At 45.2% G+C, this 16,274-nt stretch overlaps 1 protein-coding gene across 4 annotated transcripts in view; it reads right to left on the bottom strand.

The window, feature by feature from the left end:
- ASAP2 (ArfGAP with SH3 domain, ankyrin repeat and PH domain 2) overlaps positions 1 to 16,274 on the bottom strand; it is a 172,848-nt gene that overhangs the window by 75,416 nt on the left and 81,158 nt on the right. For all 4 annotated transcript variants that reach the window (XM_045549002.1, XM_045549005.1, XM_045549003.1 and 1 more), the window contains exons 4-5: positions 3,049 to 3,123; positions 1,351 to 1,400 (exon numbers count right to left, since the gene is read on the bottom strand). In XM_045549002.1, the coding sequence (XP_045404958.1) occupies positions 1,351 to 1,400; positions 3,049 to 3,123 (125 nt within the window). The remainder of the gene's footprint in view (positions 1 to 1,350; positions 1,401 to 3,048; positions 3,124 to 16,274) is intronic.

Raw genomic sequence — 16,274 nt, 5'->3', positions numbered from 1 at the left:
ATTTGGGGTCCAAACAACTTCAGTTACAAAATTTAAGATTTCCAAGGATTGAGTAAGTATCAAAGGTTTAGTGTTCATTGGTTTGAGCTTTGTGATCCTTCACCACTGAAGAGATACCCAAGGCTGGTTTAAAAAACAAACAAGAAACTACTTAAATACTGGTAGTTACAACTGAAATGACTTTCTTCTTAACCTCTCACTTTACCAGATAGCTTCATATGAAAGTTTCTGTTTCCACTCAGAAAACTCCATATTGCTTAAGGTACAGCAATTATAAGGTAAATACAAGGCACTAAATTTTTTTTTCTATTTCTCCAGTATTTAAAATAATTGAAACCATTATTCCCTACAGTTGCTAGCTCAGTTCTGTCCAGCTTGACTCTTTCCACTCTAGGAATGAGAAACGGATTGGAAATGTTACAACAACTGCCTGAAGTCAACCAGTGGCAGTCTTGTCTTTAGTAGAAATTCGGGTACGCATCTAAGTATCAATTAGTCCATTCCTCAGATTCCTTATTGGTGGATGAAACAAGCAAATAAAGCTGAAGGAGATGGCCGCTGAACAACTTCTCTTCTTATAAAACTGAGGGGGACCAGTATCTCAGAGAAATAGACACAAAACTAAGAGCACACAGTTTTCACAAAACACCAGGAAGATGAAGTCTGAAAACTGCATCACTGTCATAAACGGTAATACGATCGAGAAAGTGTTTAAAACCAAAAATGAGCTGGGCATGGTGGCTCATGGCTGTAATTCCAGCACTTTGGGAGGCTGAGGTGGGAGGATGGCTTGAGGACAGGAGTTCAACACTAGCCTGGGCAACATAGCAAGACTCCATCTCTACAAAAAATAAAAAACATTAGCCAGGCACGGTAGTGTAAACCTATAGTCCCAGCTAAGGTAGGAGGATCCCTTGAGCCCAAGAGTTCCAGGCTGTAGTGAGCTATGATTGTGCCACTGCACCCCTGCCTGGGCAACAGAGTGAGACCCTGTCTCAAAAAATAAATCAATAAAAATTATTTAAAAAAAAAAAAAAAAAGGAAAGAAACACTTCCTGAGAGAAATAGGCCTTAACTTTCCTCAATGAACTTTCCTGAAAATAACATTCTATAACTCTAATGACATTATAGAAAAAGGAACAAGGGAAAACTTGTTCAAAGAAGCAAGATCACTGAATGTAGACACCAAGTATAGAAGCACCTGTCATAACAAACCACAGCAACAAGGATTTAGGTAAATTCTTTCCTGGATTAAAGTTTATTTAGACAATCCCTTTAAGCAATAAAAACTTGATTTAAAATTGAAATCTCAAGTTACCTATGCATATTTTTAAAAATGAGAACACTCACATTTTTGTTTCATAGTCCTTCCAAGCTTTATCAAAAGGCTTTTTCAGATCCTGTAAAAAGAGCAATAAATTAAGCAGGACTAATTATTAACTTCTGTGCAAGATAAACTTATCCCTAGACCAGTCCTGAAAAGAGCATAAATTTCTGCAACAAATGATGTGTGTAACCCCATGAAAAATAAAGAACCTAGAGTGAACACTTTTAAGTAGACTGGTGGAGGAATTCCTTTTTTTTTTTCCCTTTCTTTTTAAAATACTTATTTAGAATATACCAAATGCTCACAAAAGTACAGAAACTCATGCAATGTGCCATTGCCCATTTACAACACTCCTGGTCAACTCCGTATCACCTGTACCTCACCTCCTCTAGCTTTATTCTGAAATTAAATCCTAAAAGACAACATTTAATCTGCAATTATTTCAGTATCTCTCTCTAAAAGAAAGGGACTCTTTTATTAATATGTGAATCTCAACATATGCTTTGAGCCCAATAGTAAGAACATAAAGGTCACTCACATTCTCCTGGGGTCACCAACTAGCACTCAGAGAGATCTGGAACTCAGGACTTCATACTCTCTGATAAAGCCTGGCTCAAAAAATTACTGAGCCACTACAAATTCTCTCAAATGGTTCCCCCTATTTATGTTCCTTCAACAGGGTTCTTTTGGAAGAGAGAAACCTCTTCTTTTATTTTGTTTACTATCTCTTGGCTCTTCAGTGGCCTTCCGGTAAGGCCTGAGGGCCACAGCCTGGCCTACAAGGCCCTCCGTGAACGGGCCCCTGACGTGCCTTGTGGATTCCTGCTTCCGTGTACGTGCCTGTGTCTGTTCTCTGCCCAGGATGCCCCTGCCTCCCATTTCTGGGATAACTCAGCTGCCTGTTCTCTGAGCCCCCAAAGTGACAGTTGTGTATGTCCCTCAGTATCCTAATGGCTCTCTCTTGGCACACTCTGTGAAGGAGACACTGACAGGCCTCTGCAGAGGTCCCCGACACGGGCCAGACTGGACTTCCAGTTGTGCCAGATGTGACCCAGGCATCATGTGCTGATCCAATCAAAGAACTCAAGTCTCCGAAGAACGCAGCCACAATCATCTCCCTTTCACAGCGCACATCTGTCAGGGCCAAGATGTGCAAAAGCAAAGCATCTCGCACCCAAACACCCTCCAGTCCTGACTGCTACTCACTCGCATCCTCCTGAAACAGTTCACAGCCTCACTGTTTATAAGTGGCAAGGCACGTCCTACACAGCCAACACTCTCTGGAGGACAGAAAAATGAAGTTGGCCTGCGCCTTATGAATGTGATTTTTCCCATCAGAAAACTACATCCTTGCTAGGATCCCTTCCTGGTGGTAAATCAACAGCACACCAACTAGAAAAACAGAATTTCTCTGGCAGGTTTCCCTGCTCAGCTGAGAGAGACCAAAACTGATTACGGTTTCCAACATAGCGGTTTCTCTCCCTTCCCACTCTCCTCCCCTCATTGAGTCTGTCGTGCCAACAGGATGGCCAGAAAGGCCAGGGGTCACCACTGTTCTGCAGAAAGGTGGTCTCAAGACAGCAAATCAAAGCAGCAGAGGTAACAAAAAGCCATGCTGTCCCGGTAAGAATGTACTAGCGTGGCCGCTGCCCCAACAGGCCAGGTTACGGTGGCTCCACACGATGTAAAACCTGCCCCGATGTCACGGTTTCACGCCATACCCCTTTCACTCCTTTCAGGTCCCCCTTCAGCAAACTGTCCAAAGGGAAGGAGATTATGTTGTTCATATTCTGAATCTAAAAAACAAAAACAAAGAGAATATTCTTATTCAACTTAAGGAAGGACAGCAAGGATGTTAGAGAGAACATCAGGTAATATTAATAATTAACCTCCACTTAAAACATCGCCGGTGTAGGTACGACTGCCTTATTTGGCCTTAAATTCTTTGTAATGATTTAATCTTACAAATGAATATATAACTAATGAAAAGGCTAGGTCTGTATCTTTTTCACAATAATAATCATATATTGTTAAGCTATGAAGTTTGTGAGAAGACAGTCATTACAACGAAGAAAAATATTTTAAAATAATCAATGACAGAACCACTCACAGGAGCTTAGAATAAAAGGAGACACCCACTCCCAGCTCTCACGCACTGCCCAGCCCATCCATGCTGGTCTGTGCTCTGGGCCCCCAGACCGCAGTCTCTGCGGCAAGCTCCTAACACAGCGACACAGGGGGAGTCGTCTGTCTGCTATGAAGCAATATGAGCCAACGCTGAGTGTCAATGAGGAAAGAAATGAGTGTGAGTGTGTCATGGGGGAGGGAGGGTGTGTGAGTGCTTGTGTGCTTGAGTATGAGGGTGTGAGTGTGTGTGTGTGAGTGTGTACATGTGGGGGGTGTTCACTTATGTGTGGATGTGAGTGAGGGTATACGTGTGAGAATGAGGGTGTATGTGTGTGAGAGAGAGTGGGGGTACGTGGGTGAGGGCGTGCATGTGTGTGAGAAGGTGTGCATGTGAGGGGGTGTTGCTGGGGAAAGCAGATAAACAGGAAGAGGGAGGCAAGAGCCCAGGTGCCCCTTGTTCTTCCTTAAGCAAGAGACTGGTGACTTGGACTGCCACGGTGATCACTCAGGCAGAGCATATGCCTCCTGGCAAACAGGCCCACTCAGGGCCAGCAAGGCTGCACCGGCAGGTCCAATGTGAGTCATCTAAGATGCAAAGCTTCCGGCAGGAAGGGCCTTCACAGACTCGGCTACTAAACCCGACAAGATTCCCTCTGCACGTGGAAAATGAGCTTGAGACCTACTTTCGACCCTCCCTGGGCTCAGATCACCCCCTCAAATCGATGCAACTGCCAGTTACCATGGCTGCGGCCCTGTGTCTTCCGTGCCACCCCGGGCTGCCCGCGCCTAGATTACAGGCCTATGAAAGCAGACAGACGACAGGAAGGACTCTGGGACCTTGCACATTCATTCTTGTAATTGAGCAAGGAAAAAATTTATTTTTGGTATAATTACCTTAAATAAGAAAATAAAATATAGATACCACTTTAAAGGCAATATGGGATCTGATTTCCATATGCTATTCAGCATACTAAATTTTTAAATGGAGACAGAAATTCCCATGAGAAATATTGATAAGGTATGTAATAATGCCTGCATGAACCAGTTCTGCCAAGTACATGACTGATTCACGACTGTCATTTGAGAAAAGACTGTTTTGGGTAACTTCCCTCTAGGATAAAACAACTCAACACTTCCCTGTACCTGGCATTCCTCCAAGGTACAGCATAATGAGCTAGGACTTGCTAGGATTAGTCTTAGGAGTTCAACTCTGAAGTACTGAAAAGCTCAGTTTAAGGCGAGGTCTTACAGAATGGGAGGACCAGTGGGTGATGAATAATCTACAAGAGCAAGCACACACGGGTTCCCACTGTCACTCCCGGTAGGAAGAAATGGGAGTGAGGAGTGCAGGTGTCGCCACAGTCCCCACCTCTCAGTGCACATTTCCCTCCTCCAGTGCTGAGCCAGCCCTGCTTCCTGCAGCTCTTAATTCCTCTAAAACCCTCCCTCCCACCACACCTCGAAGTCTCTTGGACTCCTTGACCTGGTTGCGCTGTGCCTACTCAACCAGCTGCCGAGAATTGACTCTATCATGGCCTGTCCTTCCACCAACATCCCTCCGTGCCACTCCTGTATCCACTGCCTCCCTGGGCCTTGTGCCCCTTCTCTGGACTAAGTCAACGGCTTCCCCTGCTCCCTGCCACCTTCTGCCTGCCCCAATCCCTCCTTCACAGCCCTGCCAGATTTATCTGGGATCATGTCTCTGATAAAGACTACACTTCCTATTCCTGCATTTAGACCCTCCACGAGCCATCCTCATTTGCCACTCTTCATCTTCCGCCACTCTGCTGTTCTCTGCTTCTCTGACTCTATGCTTGTGCTCAATTTCTTCCATCCAACTGAAACATCATCCCTTGTCCCTACTGCTCACAGCCTTCCCCTCCAGCGGGAGTTACTCAAAGGCCACCTTCTCCATTAAGCAGCCCCAATCTCCACAGCAGAAAGAGCCCCTCCCTCTCCAGACTCCTCCAATATTTTCCTTTTTCCATATTTCTTGAGAGCTTGTTTGGAGGGTCTAGCAGGGGAGCACAGCTACTCGTATACCCTTGACCGAAGTACGGTCCTCCTCTGTCGGGGAAGGTCGTCCTCTTCAACCGAGTGCGCAGCTGCAGGAGGGACGCACAGGGAACGGTGAGGGAGGAGACACCCGCCTAGCCAGCCAGATCAGCCAGATCAACCTTGGCGATCAATGGGGTGGCAGATGTCATGGCCAGATTGCCCTCATATCCCCCTTTCCTACATTTCTTAAGTCGCTTGGCAGTCCCTCTACTGTAATCATCTTATCAATCTCACACCGTGAATTACATTTTATGTTCCCCATAACTCTTCGTATAGGGCTTGGCCCAGAGTCGATGAATAACATTGGTGAGATAAAACAATATCCTTAAAGATTTTTCTGAGCATATAATGCGTAAGGGACAGAATCTACAGGGGTTTCAGATACAACCTTAGTTCTAGTAACACCTTTAAACCAGACATCACGCAGCAAATGCACAAGTGAATTCATTCATTCAGGTGTATTTATTGAGTACCTATTTTGCAGACAGCAACAGCTGGCTACAAAGACAAATGAAACACCTGCCCTTTCAGAGGAAGAATTAATAAATAACACCAAGAATAAAAACTCTTAAGACACACCCACAGTAGTGTATTTCACACTGTACAGATACCAATGGCTCCTCGTTGGTGAAGGGTGATGAAACAGTGACTTTGATTTTAAGCAGTCAATCTAATCTGGGCCTAGGAAGAAGGGTAACTGTACCAGTTACCGACCTTTGAGATGCTGCCCATTCATGTACATGATCACACAAAGCCACGTTCAGAGTCACCAGCACAGGTTGACTTGGTCCTGAACACTACCTGGCTGGGGGCCAGTGCTGTGCCATCTTGGACAAGGCACATGCAAGCAAGAAGCCGGCAAAATGGCACGGAGGGGAGGAGCAGAGCTGCTCAGCGTGGCAGGCTGAGCCGAAGACACCAGAACCATCCAGTTATAAGGTGAGCTGGGGGGAAAAAGAATTAGGTGCTCACAAGTTAAGGATCCTGTTTCTAGGAATAATCCTAGCAGGTTTTTCATGAAGGGGGTGTGTAAGTATGAATGTAGGCGTGAGTGAGTGGGAAAAACAAGATTCTCTGCAGCAGGGAAGAACATCATCACAATTTGGTTACTGCATCTATTTTGAGATTATTTGTTATTTAATTCAAATAAGAACTTAGGTACTGATAACAGATATTAGGGTGAGAAGAGGTAAACTAAGCTTTGGTACCTACAGCAAAATGTTCAAGTAAAGATGAGTGAGCAATCTATGGATATCCAAACACACTTGGCCAGCTCACTTTCATTCTTCATTCGTTTCAGCAGTGAGTGTGATCTTGCATGCCGGACGCTAGGGACAGGACCCACGGTCTAGCGGTGGATGGGACATTCAACAGCCAATTACAACTGTGATAGATGCTACAAAGGAGGTGCATGTAGCCCTCAGGTAGCGGCAGGAGAGGAAGCTGGAGGTACAGAGGAGTTAGGAGACAAAGACGGAGCAGAGAGGACCTTAGTCCTTGGAGAGCCCCTCCCCTTGGGTTCAGTAGGGGAGATAAACCCCATATTTAAGTCAACTACGAAGTGAAAATTCTGAGAGCCATGAGGAAAACACCATGGAACTACAGGGAAGAGAAAATGATCTTTTGCCTGGACACAAGGGAAATCATGCTGGGCAGGGGGTGTAAGACCGACCTTCAAAAGACAGAGGGCATCTGCCTTGTGAGATGGGGGTGCGGGTAGCCTGGGCAAAGGAACAGCGTGGAGGGTGGCCCACGGTGCTGATGTGGGAGGCAGCAGCTAGAAAGAGGGGCTTGGGGACCGGGTCAACCAAGGGGCTCTGGCTTCATTCAAAGTCAGTTTCTCTCTTTGGGGTTATTCAAATTATCCAAAATAGGAAACTATTACTATTCTAATCAGAAAATAAATTATTACAATAGAGACAGAAAATTAGATCAGTGGTTGCCTGGAGCTGGGGGAACTGGGATTAACTGTAAGAGCATAAAAGGGACCTTAGCAGAGGAGAAAATGTCTTAAAACTGCTTTAAGGTGATAGTCAAACCACTTAGTAAAGTTACTAGAAATCACCTACAAATGGTGATTTTCACCATATGTAAAATACACTTCAACAGAGCTGGGGTTTTCTTAAAAGAAATTCTTAAACATAAATAGAATATCCATCATGGCTTTACTAATACAGCTTCCATACTATTGGACATTAGCCCACCTGCCCTCGGCATAACCAGAGCAGCACGTGGGCCTCATGACTCAGGGAGAACTTCAGGAAACGGCTGCTGTGGTCCCTGCTGGGCCAGGTTTGCCCTGCGGTGCAGGCTCTGTGTGTTCCCCTGTGTGTGTCCAGGCAGCCTCAGGCCTACAGCTGAACCAACCCCGGCCGAGAGAGATGAAAACCACAGCCAAAAGATTATTGCACATCCCTTGTGCTCAGGCAGCTCCAGCCTCAATTTATGTGTAATGAAATTTTTATGATCTATGGGAAGAATTAAATTATCCCTGCGTAACCTAACCAGAATCTTTTCCTTAGTGCCAAGCAAGCACTGGGCTTTCTCTTATACTGACCTACTTTTAACAAACACATTATGTAAAATGGCTTCTTGAAACAGCAAGTACAACCTGAATACCAAATTATTAATCTTAAATCACTGCTATTAACTATGGACCAACAAATAGGTAATCTTTTAAAATAACAGGGCTCCCTTTTTCCTCTGTCTCTCCTGTCTACTCTTCCTGAGTTCACTTGGACATGTCTGACAAGATGACTAAGTAGTCAAAGGGCTGTAATCTCACTAGTAGAAATAAAATGATTCAGTCAGTGGGGCAGGCAGCAGACAAGGCTGTTAGGTAACAAGAACAAAATCATTATGCTAATGCCACATCTGATTAGCAAACAAAGACAGTAAGATGGAGGTGGGGAATAGACCCAGCCACACAGCCATCTCTTCATGTTGTCCTTCCTAATTATTGTGTTTGTTTTCCTCTTAAAATTCCTTGCCTCCCTAGCTCTGTCACTTCTACTCATAGGTCACCACCTTGCCTGCTCTCTGGTCACTGGTCACCGGCTGCTACTGATCCAGCCCCAGCTGGCTCCCCCACCATGCAGCCCCACCCCAGGGAGCTGTGGCTGCCTTCTCTTTTACTCAGGCAGTGAGTAATTCTGCATTGCCAAATGATCGTGCCCAAAGGGGTCCAACCGGAAGCCTGACCCTGGACAGGATTCTCCCGTCATAGCTACGTTTGAGAAGCACCCAGCGGTCGCTGGGCAGAATCTTCCCAGCTCTAGCTTCATGGATCTAGAAAATAACAGGTATTCCCAGGGCTCTTCTCCAAAACCCTTAACAGCATCAAACTCTCTTTCAGTATAATCAGCTTTTCCTTAAAAGGAGCATTTTGTTACTATATAAAACCTGGCCAATAAGTCTTACCCAAGACTCACATGTGTCACATAATTTATTTGAATATGCCCAATTTATCAGAAACTTAAGAGGTAGAAAAGGCACCATTTTGAGATCTGCTGAGTTTTTCTTTTCAACTTGAGCAAATGCTGGTCACTCATAGAGTTAAACAGAAAAAGCCAAGGCTTCAAAGAAGGGCAAACCACCTTCTGCACAGGCCAGGAAATACTCTTTGCCAGAGGGTGAGAAGTTATAAAAAGACCTCGGGCAACACTTCACTGTTTCAGTTAGGGGCATCCTCAGCAGGTTTCAGCATTAGCAAGGATATGTGCGAAACAGCCTTCAAGTCGCTGAAAGCTTCCAGTCACCTCTGGAAGTGGGAGCCCAAGATCCAGGACATGTGTGGGAAGTGAGATGTAAAAGCTTTGAACTTGTGCTGGCCCATAAGACAGACACTAGCTACATGTGCCTCTTTACATTTAAACTGATTAAATTTAAAGCTAAAAACTGAGTTTCTCAGTTGCACTAGCCACATTTCAAGTGTTCCATAGCCACATGTGGCTAGTGACAACTTAACATTAGATAAAGCAGATGTAAACTATTTCTATGTATGCAAAAAACTCTATTGATCAGCAATGCTTACGATGAATGGCTTTTAAAAGGTTTTAAGCAGCCTTAGTGAGATGAAACTAACATAACCTGCACACATTTAAAGTGTATGATTTTGTATATTACAACATATGGATACACCCATGTACTATCATCAAAATCCAGACAGTGAATGTATCCCATCACCCCAGATGTTTCCCTGCGCCCCTTTTGCAACCCCAGCCCCTCACCTCCCCCCAATCTCCTGTCCCCAGCAACCACTGATCTTCTTCTGTCGCCACAGAATACTTTGCAACATTTTCTAGAATTTTATATGTAGTATATGGAATCACATGGTATATACTCCTTTTCATCAGGCTTCTTTCATAATTATTTTGAGACTGAGCATAATTACTTTGAGATTGTTTCATGTTGTTGTACCAATAGTTCATTCCCTTTTAATTTTTCATTTTTTAGAGACAGAGTCTTGCTCTGTCGCCCAGGCTGGGGTACAGTAGCCAGATCACAGCTCACTGTAACCTGAAACTCCTGGGCTCAAGCACCCTCCTGCCTCAGCCTCCTGAGTAGCTAGGACTTACAAGTGTGCACCACCATGCCCAACTAATTTAATTATTTTTTTTAACTGCTAAGTACTATTGCATCATATGGATACACTACAATTTGTTTGCCCACACACCTGTTGATAGATATTTGAGGCATTTCCAGTTTGGGGGCTACTACAGATATCACAAATAAAGATGCCACGATCACTTGTGGGATAGGGACTCTTTCAAATAGTGGTCAGGAAGGCCTTTTATAAGCTGACATTTGAGCAGAGTACGAAGGAAGCAAAGCAGAGAGCCACATGGAAATCCGGTAGAAGCGCACTCCTGGCAGAGGGCATTGCTAACAGAAAGGTCCTGAGGCAGGAGTGTGCCTGGCAGGTTCAAAGATGAGTTCTCTGTGTTCTTTCCAAAGGCTGCTTACCTGAAAGAATGGGAACCCAGGCAGAACGTTTTTTGAAGAGGCAGAAGGTACTAGGTAAACTGGCCTGAATAAGCCACCAGATGGCACACAGCCATTTAATCCTTCAAGTACTCTGAGAAGTAGGTGCTGTTATCCCCACTTTACAGATACGGGGGAAAAAAAGAGAGGCTCGTTAGCCTTTCTGCCTCCAAATCACACAACTTTAAGTAGCAGAGTTGGGCTGAGAGATCTGAAGCCAAACTATTCCTGTCATTTCCCTATTAAAGAGTCTGCTGCCCTCACAGGGCAAGATGGCTCACATCTGACCTGAGGTCAGGCCAGGAGAAGCGGGGACTGAGCACATGCCACCACTCAAGGTATTGTCTCCATCAAATGTCCTTCTAGCTCCTTTTACACAAAGCAGCCTGTCAAATATGTACGAGGGAACTTAAAAAAAGGGACACCGTCCAGGTGACTTTCATTTTTGTTGTAAGTAAAGAGGCTTCCCCTGGGCTATAGATAGTATTGCCATAAACTCTAACCCCTGCACATGCGCACATCCACTGTCCCGCCTAAGCACTCTCACAAAGCGCCCTCCCAAACAGATGCACCCAGTCCTGTCTCTTTGGCAGCATAACTGCTCTGATAGTTTGTTTAATTAAAAAGAAGCGGGAAGCCCACGTTGATCTTGAGTGTTTAACACAAACTGAAAGATCAAAACCAACCAGCTGCCAAAGCACACTGGTAACTTTCACACCAGAGTGAGGAGAGAAATTGCTGACCTGGTTTCTGCTCTTAATGCTGCTTCTCTGGCAGTCAACTGCTCTCATCTTTCAGGTTCCAAGTGGAGAGAAAAATAGAGTCCTCTTTCCTTTCTCCACAAGAGTAAATGACGAGCTTGGGCACATCAGCAGGCCTACCTATGACTGCGCTGACACCTGCTAAAGGCTGGTTCCAGGAGGCAGGGGGCAGCACAAGAGAATCCAGGGGTCAGGCAACACACGCTTCTAAACCCCGTGTGACGTTAAAGTATTTAGTGAAGCCATCAACCAAAAATGAAAGCATCTTTTCAAATTTATTACCTCCAAGAGTCCAAGAAAGTATTTGCTTTGCCCTCAGTGAGACCTTGGGCAACGTAAGTCCCAATCTCCCCAAGAGTAAGAGTCAGAAGCACCAGCCCAGGCTCCAGGGTCAGTGCTACCAGGGAACGTACTAAAAACGCAGAATCTTGGGCCCTACCCCAAACCTGCGGAATCAGAAACTCTGGGTGTGGAGCCCAACAAGGTGTGGTCTAACATCATACAAGTGATACTCATGCACTGAAGTTGGAGAACCGCAATTCTGTAATTAGGATGTTGAGCCTGATTTTGTATTTCTAATAAGTTCCAGGCATTGCTGGTCCAGGGACTGCACTTTGAGAACCTTTGCTCTACAGCAATGCTTCTCAAGCTTGTCACCTGGGGCTCTTACGCAACTGAAGAGTGTGATTCATCAGGCATAGAGGAGTCTGAATTTCCACGAAGCCCCAGGCAATTCCAATGGTGCTCTGTAAGTGCGAGGCCAGGTCCTCTGGGGGTGTCAAGGAAACAAATTGTGTCAAGTGCTTTGTAAACTAGAACCTGGAATACACAGGTATTGATGTAGTTTGCTAGGTTTTAGATTTTAAGGAATGATTAATAAACAGCTGAAAATGCTCAAGGCAAGGGGAATGCACACAAACAAGCATGGTTGGATTCATCTACATAAACTCACTGATGACTGTCCTTAGGGAGGCAGGGGGTTGACTCCTGGCTGAGCCCATCACCCACAGGAGGTGACAGGGGACACACAGTCCCTCTCTTCTGCACCATTGGCCTCTACCACCTACCAGCTCCTTCCCTGGGGCCTCGATCAGGTTCAAACCTCTCTCACCCTAGAAACCCCTTCCCTCCTAGCTTTCTTCTTCCGTTATCAACCTTTCCTTAGAATAGTGAACACCTGCTGTCTTTACTCCTTCACCTGCAGCTTGTCTTCTGTCCTTACACAAACTCAGGCCCGAGTCCCTGTGGCCTTGCGTCACTGAAGCCACCAAGGCTGGGCTTCTGCACCTCTGCTAGGATGCAGCCCACCGGCTCCTTCACTCACACCCTCTGCTCGAGCCTCTCCATACACTATCTCTTAAATTTTTTAAAAGTTTGAGATCACCTACATCATGGCAATTTGTCCTCTTAATATCCAGCAATTGAGAAAACACAATGACAAAATTCAATTGAGTTCATTAATACTTTTAAACAGAAACAGCATGTCCTAGACACAGTTGTGAAGACATTTGTTTCTAAACGTTGTTCTCATGCTTGTGTGCAGATGGACTCAAGGACACGAATAAGAACCCATGGAACTCCCTGCCCCCCCTACACCTCCCAGGGATCCAAGGATCCAGGACTGGAGTCACTGCTGCATGCTTCCGAGGCTGCACCGGCCGAGCTGCATGGGCTGTCAGGGGCCATCACGACACGCGCTGCAAGTGTCTGTGTGTCTCCCACCCAGACAGGAGTTATCAGAGCTCACTGCCCCATGCAGCACCAGAGCAGGGACAGTCCCCAGCAGGCACCCAGTCAGTCGTTACTCTGCGAGCTCCTCCTCCCCACGTCCAAAGCCTTGCTACCCTGTCCTCTCCCACTATGGCTCTCCCCATTTTCTCTGACCACTAGAAGTCAATGTACCATGGGGGTTATAATGAGGTAACATGGCCCACCCCCAAAAGAAACAGTATCAAAGTACAATTTAAACATACTAATTACAGGGCTGTGCTACAACCAAAACATGGATCTCTAACATCAGCCTTATTATTCTTCATTGTCTTGATCAAACTAAGAATGTGCTTTTATTTTTGGTTAGGGATTTGTGAGTACAGAAAGTAGCATAGTCTTGAAGTCTTTTGAATCTTAAGACAGAAATTTCCGACTGTAAATGAGGCCATACGTAAACCTAAGTGGCAGAGGTTTCTAGGTGCCCAAAGTGACTGTCAGTAGGTCCATCCATGTACACTCTCCCTGCCCCCCCAGCCCTCAAGCCCTCACTTGAAATTCCTCACTCACAGCCTATGGACTCCTAATCTGCATACAAGTCTAACAAGCCATGTCATCTCCTTTTTTAGTTCACAGCATAGTAGAACAAGAGACATCAGAGGCAAGCACTGATAGCAGTGAAAAGGGCAACTAACAGGAAAAGAATCAGAATATTAGATGCACATTTTGGAAATGGAAGTCAAATATTCTGAAATCTAAGGGTAGACAGTCCCATATGCCATATGCCACTGAGGGTATTTCTGGATTTCAGCATAGTTCATTACTTTATGCCCAAAAGAGTGACTTAAATCTTCTTCCCAAAAAGATGAAGTTACGATCATCACCCCTGTTTCATTAAGAAAGAATGTAAGACACTTTAAAATATAAGACATTTTCAATAGAAGAAATTAAAGGAAAGTCTACAGAAGCACTGAGGGTGAGGACCTCTGGTAGTAAGATCTCTGTATGAAGTGATGAGACAAGCTTTGCTAATTTGGAGAATCAGATCATATTTAACCCAAGCCCGACAGCACTGGGCAAAGAGTACTACCGTAACGTTACCAATGCAGGAAAGGATGCCTCTGTGCCAGGCACAGCACATACAAAGCCACAAGCTGCCACTCATCCCAACAGAACCTGACTAGCTCCCTTTACTATACGGCTACAATGTCTACTAACTCGTATCATTTGCATTAAAATGGTGATGACGTATTTGCATGCTGTTGAGTGGAACTTTCAGGTTCCTCTTTCAATGTCGGTGCAGGGAAATTCCTCAGCCCAAGGTCACCGTATCTCACAGTGCAACCCCGTCCCTGGCTCAGCATCCACCAGCCCCTGCTTTCAGCTGACACTGGTCTTCACACAGTGGGTTCTGCGCACTGTAAACACCTGCTGCCACTTCTCTGACAGCAAAGACAGAGACTACACATCTGTCATTAGCCTTCTGGAAATCTGTCCTGCCATGCGGCCTTTCATCAGAAAGCCACTTCTCAGCACAGAGGCAGCCCTGGGAAAGTCTTTCCAGAATCCTCACATCCACCCGGGAAGAGAAAAAAAATCCCAGCAACTGGGCTCACATTACGACCACCTTGATTTCACACATGTTATATTTCTGGAGCTGCCTTGTTTTTCCCTTTATCCTACATAACTGCAGAGAAAATTCATAGACTTTCTGAAGGTGAGATTCTCACCCATTGGTAAGAAAATTTCGCTTTATATGAAGTTGGCCATTCTCTGGAGATGTTCCAACTGCTTTATAAACATTCCTTCATGCTTCAAAGCAGGCAGGTGGTCATTGTTACTCTTTCTGGACAGGACGTAGCATTGAGATGCTTAGCCATACAGAACGGAGATGTTTTTTAAATGCCCTGAGGGAAAGCAAAAGCAAGGCTTGGAAAATATGAGATAGGACAGATGTGACCAAAAATAGGAAGAAGGATGGTATACAAAATTCCAAAAAAGGAGAATTCTCCTATAATCAGCTCACACTCAGCCCAGCGTCTCAGGAGCTGCCACATGGTGTTCCTATGGTCGTGCAGCTTCCACACTGGCACTTGCCTGGAAAAATCAGGCCTGGTGAGTGCTAATTTTGGCTAAAATAAGAGATTTTCTCTCTCTTTGATCCTTTCCAAGAAATAGGATCAATAATGCAGACTCCATAAAGTGAAAGCTGAAACTAAAGTAACGAACATGTACTTACAGCTACCATCAAATAAGTTCACATATCATAACGACACTAAAATGTCACCTGTGTGTTGCGTTTTTAATTTACAAAAACCCTTTCCACTCACTCCTGTCACCTTGATGCTGTTCCAGGAGGTGGGAAGGTCTCACCATCCTTGTTTTACAATGAGGAAACTGAGGTCATCCGGCTCCCTTGTGGCACTCAGTGGCACAGACTGATCTTGCATTTCTCTTTACACTTTTCCCTTCTGTCCAACACCAGCCCACCCCCACCAGGAGTTAACAAGAGCCTTGGTCCCTGTAAAAGTCACAATGGGAACAACGTGGGTTTGGAGTTTTAAGTTCTGGATGTGAATCCCAACTCCATCTCTCACTAGTTAAGGGCCCAGTAAGGGACTTCACGTGTGTGTGAGCTCTACCTTACGATGAAGGTAACATCAACTACCCTGCACAGCTGTCCTGAGGAGCAAACGAGGCAGACTCTCCTTCACGCCTAGCCTGCACCAGTCACGCCATGGTGCTTATCAGCCCACGGCCGCTGATATCTTTACTCGCTGTGGAAAGCTGGATAGCAACCAGGACTTGCAGTGAATTCTGAAGTACTGCAAGCACTGCAAGTGGCAAGGCCAGGGTGGTGAGCAATGTAGCAGTTACAACATGCAGGCCCTGCCCTGCTTTCTGCTTTGGCAGGAAGACATAAAAAACAGAAAAGGAAGGGGCTGCTTTTATTTAACTGTGTAGCTGCCTGTGTTGATAACTGAGTACAAACTAGTTTCATCTGGATTCCACAGTGTGGAATGTTGCAGGTGGCCTGTGTATACCTGGAGGCACACATCTGCCAACAGTCAAGGAATCCATGCCTCCAAAGGGAGATATCAGCTCTTTAAACTACCCAGGGCCTCAGTTATCTAATCTATAAAGTGGGGATAACACTGATTCACCTTACGGGATTGTTATAAGAATTAAATAAGCTAAAATGTGTAAGAGCAACTAGTTGGCTATATCCTATCCACAAAATCAGGTATGGCATTATTATCTCCACTTTACAGCTGGGAGAAAATCTTGGTCTAGAGATCAACTGAACAAAG

This window comes from Lemur catta, chromosome 4, assembly GCF_020740605.2.
Source record: "Lemur catta isolate mLemCat1 chromosome 4, mLemCat1.pri, whole genome shotgun sequence".
Taxonomy (NCBI): domain Eukaryota; kingdom Metazoa; phylum Chordata; class Mammalia; order Primates; family Lemuridae; genus Lemur; species Lemur catta.
This window is presented reverse-complemented; position numbering and strand designations above follow the sequence as displayed.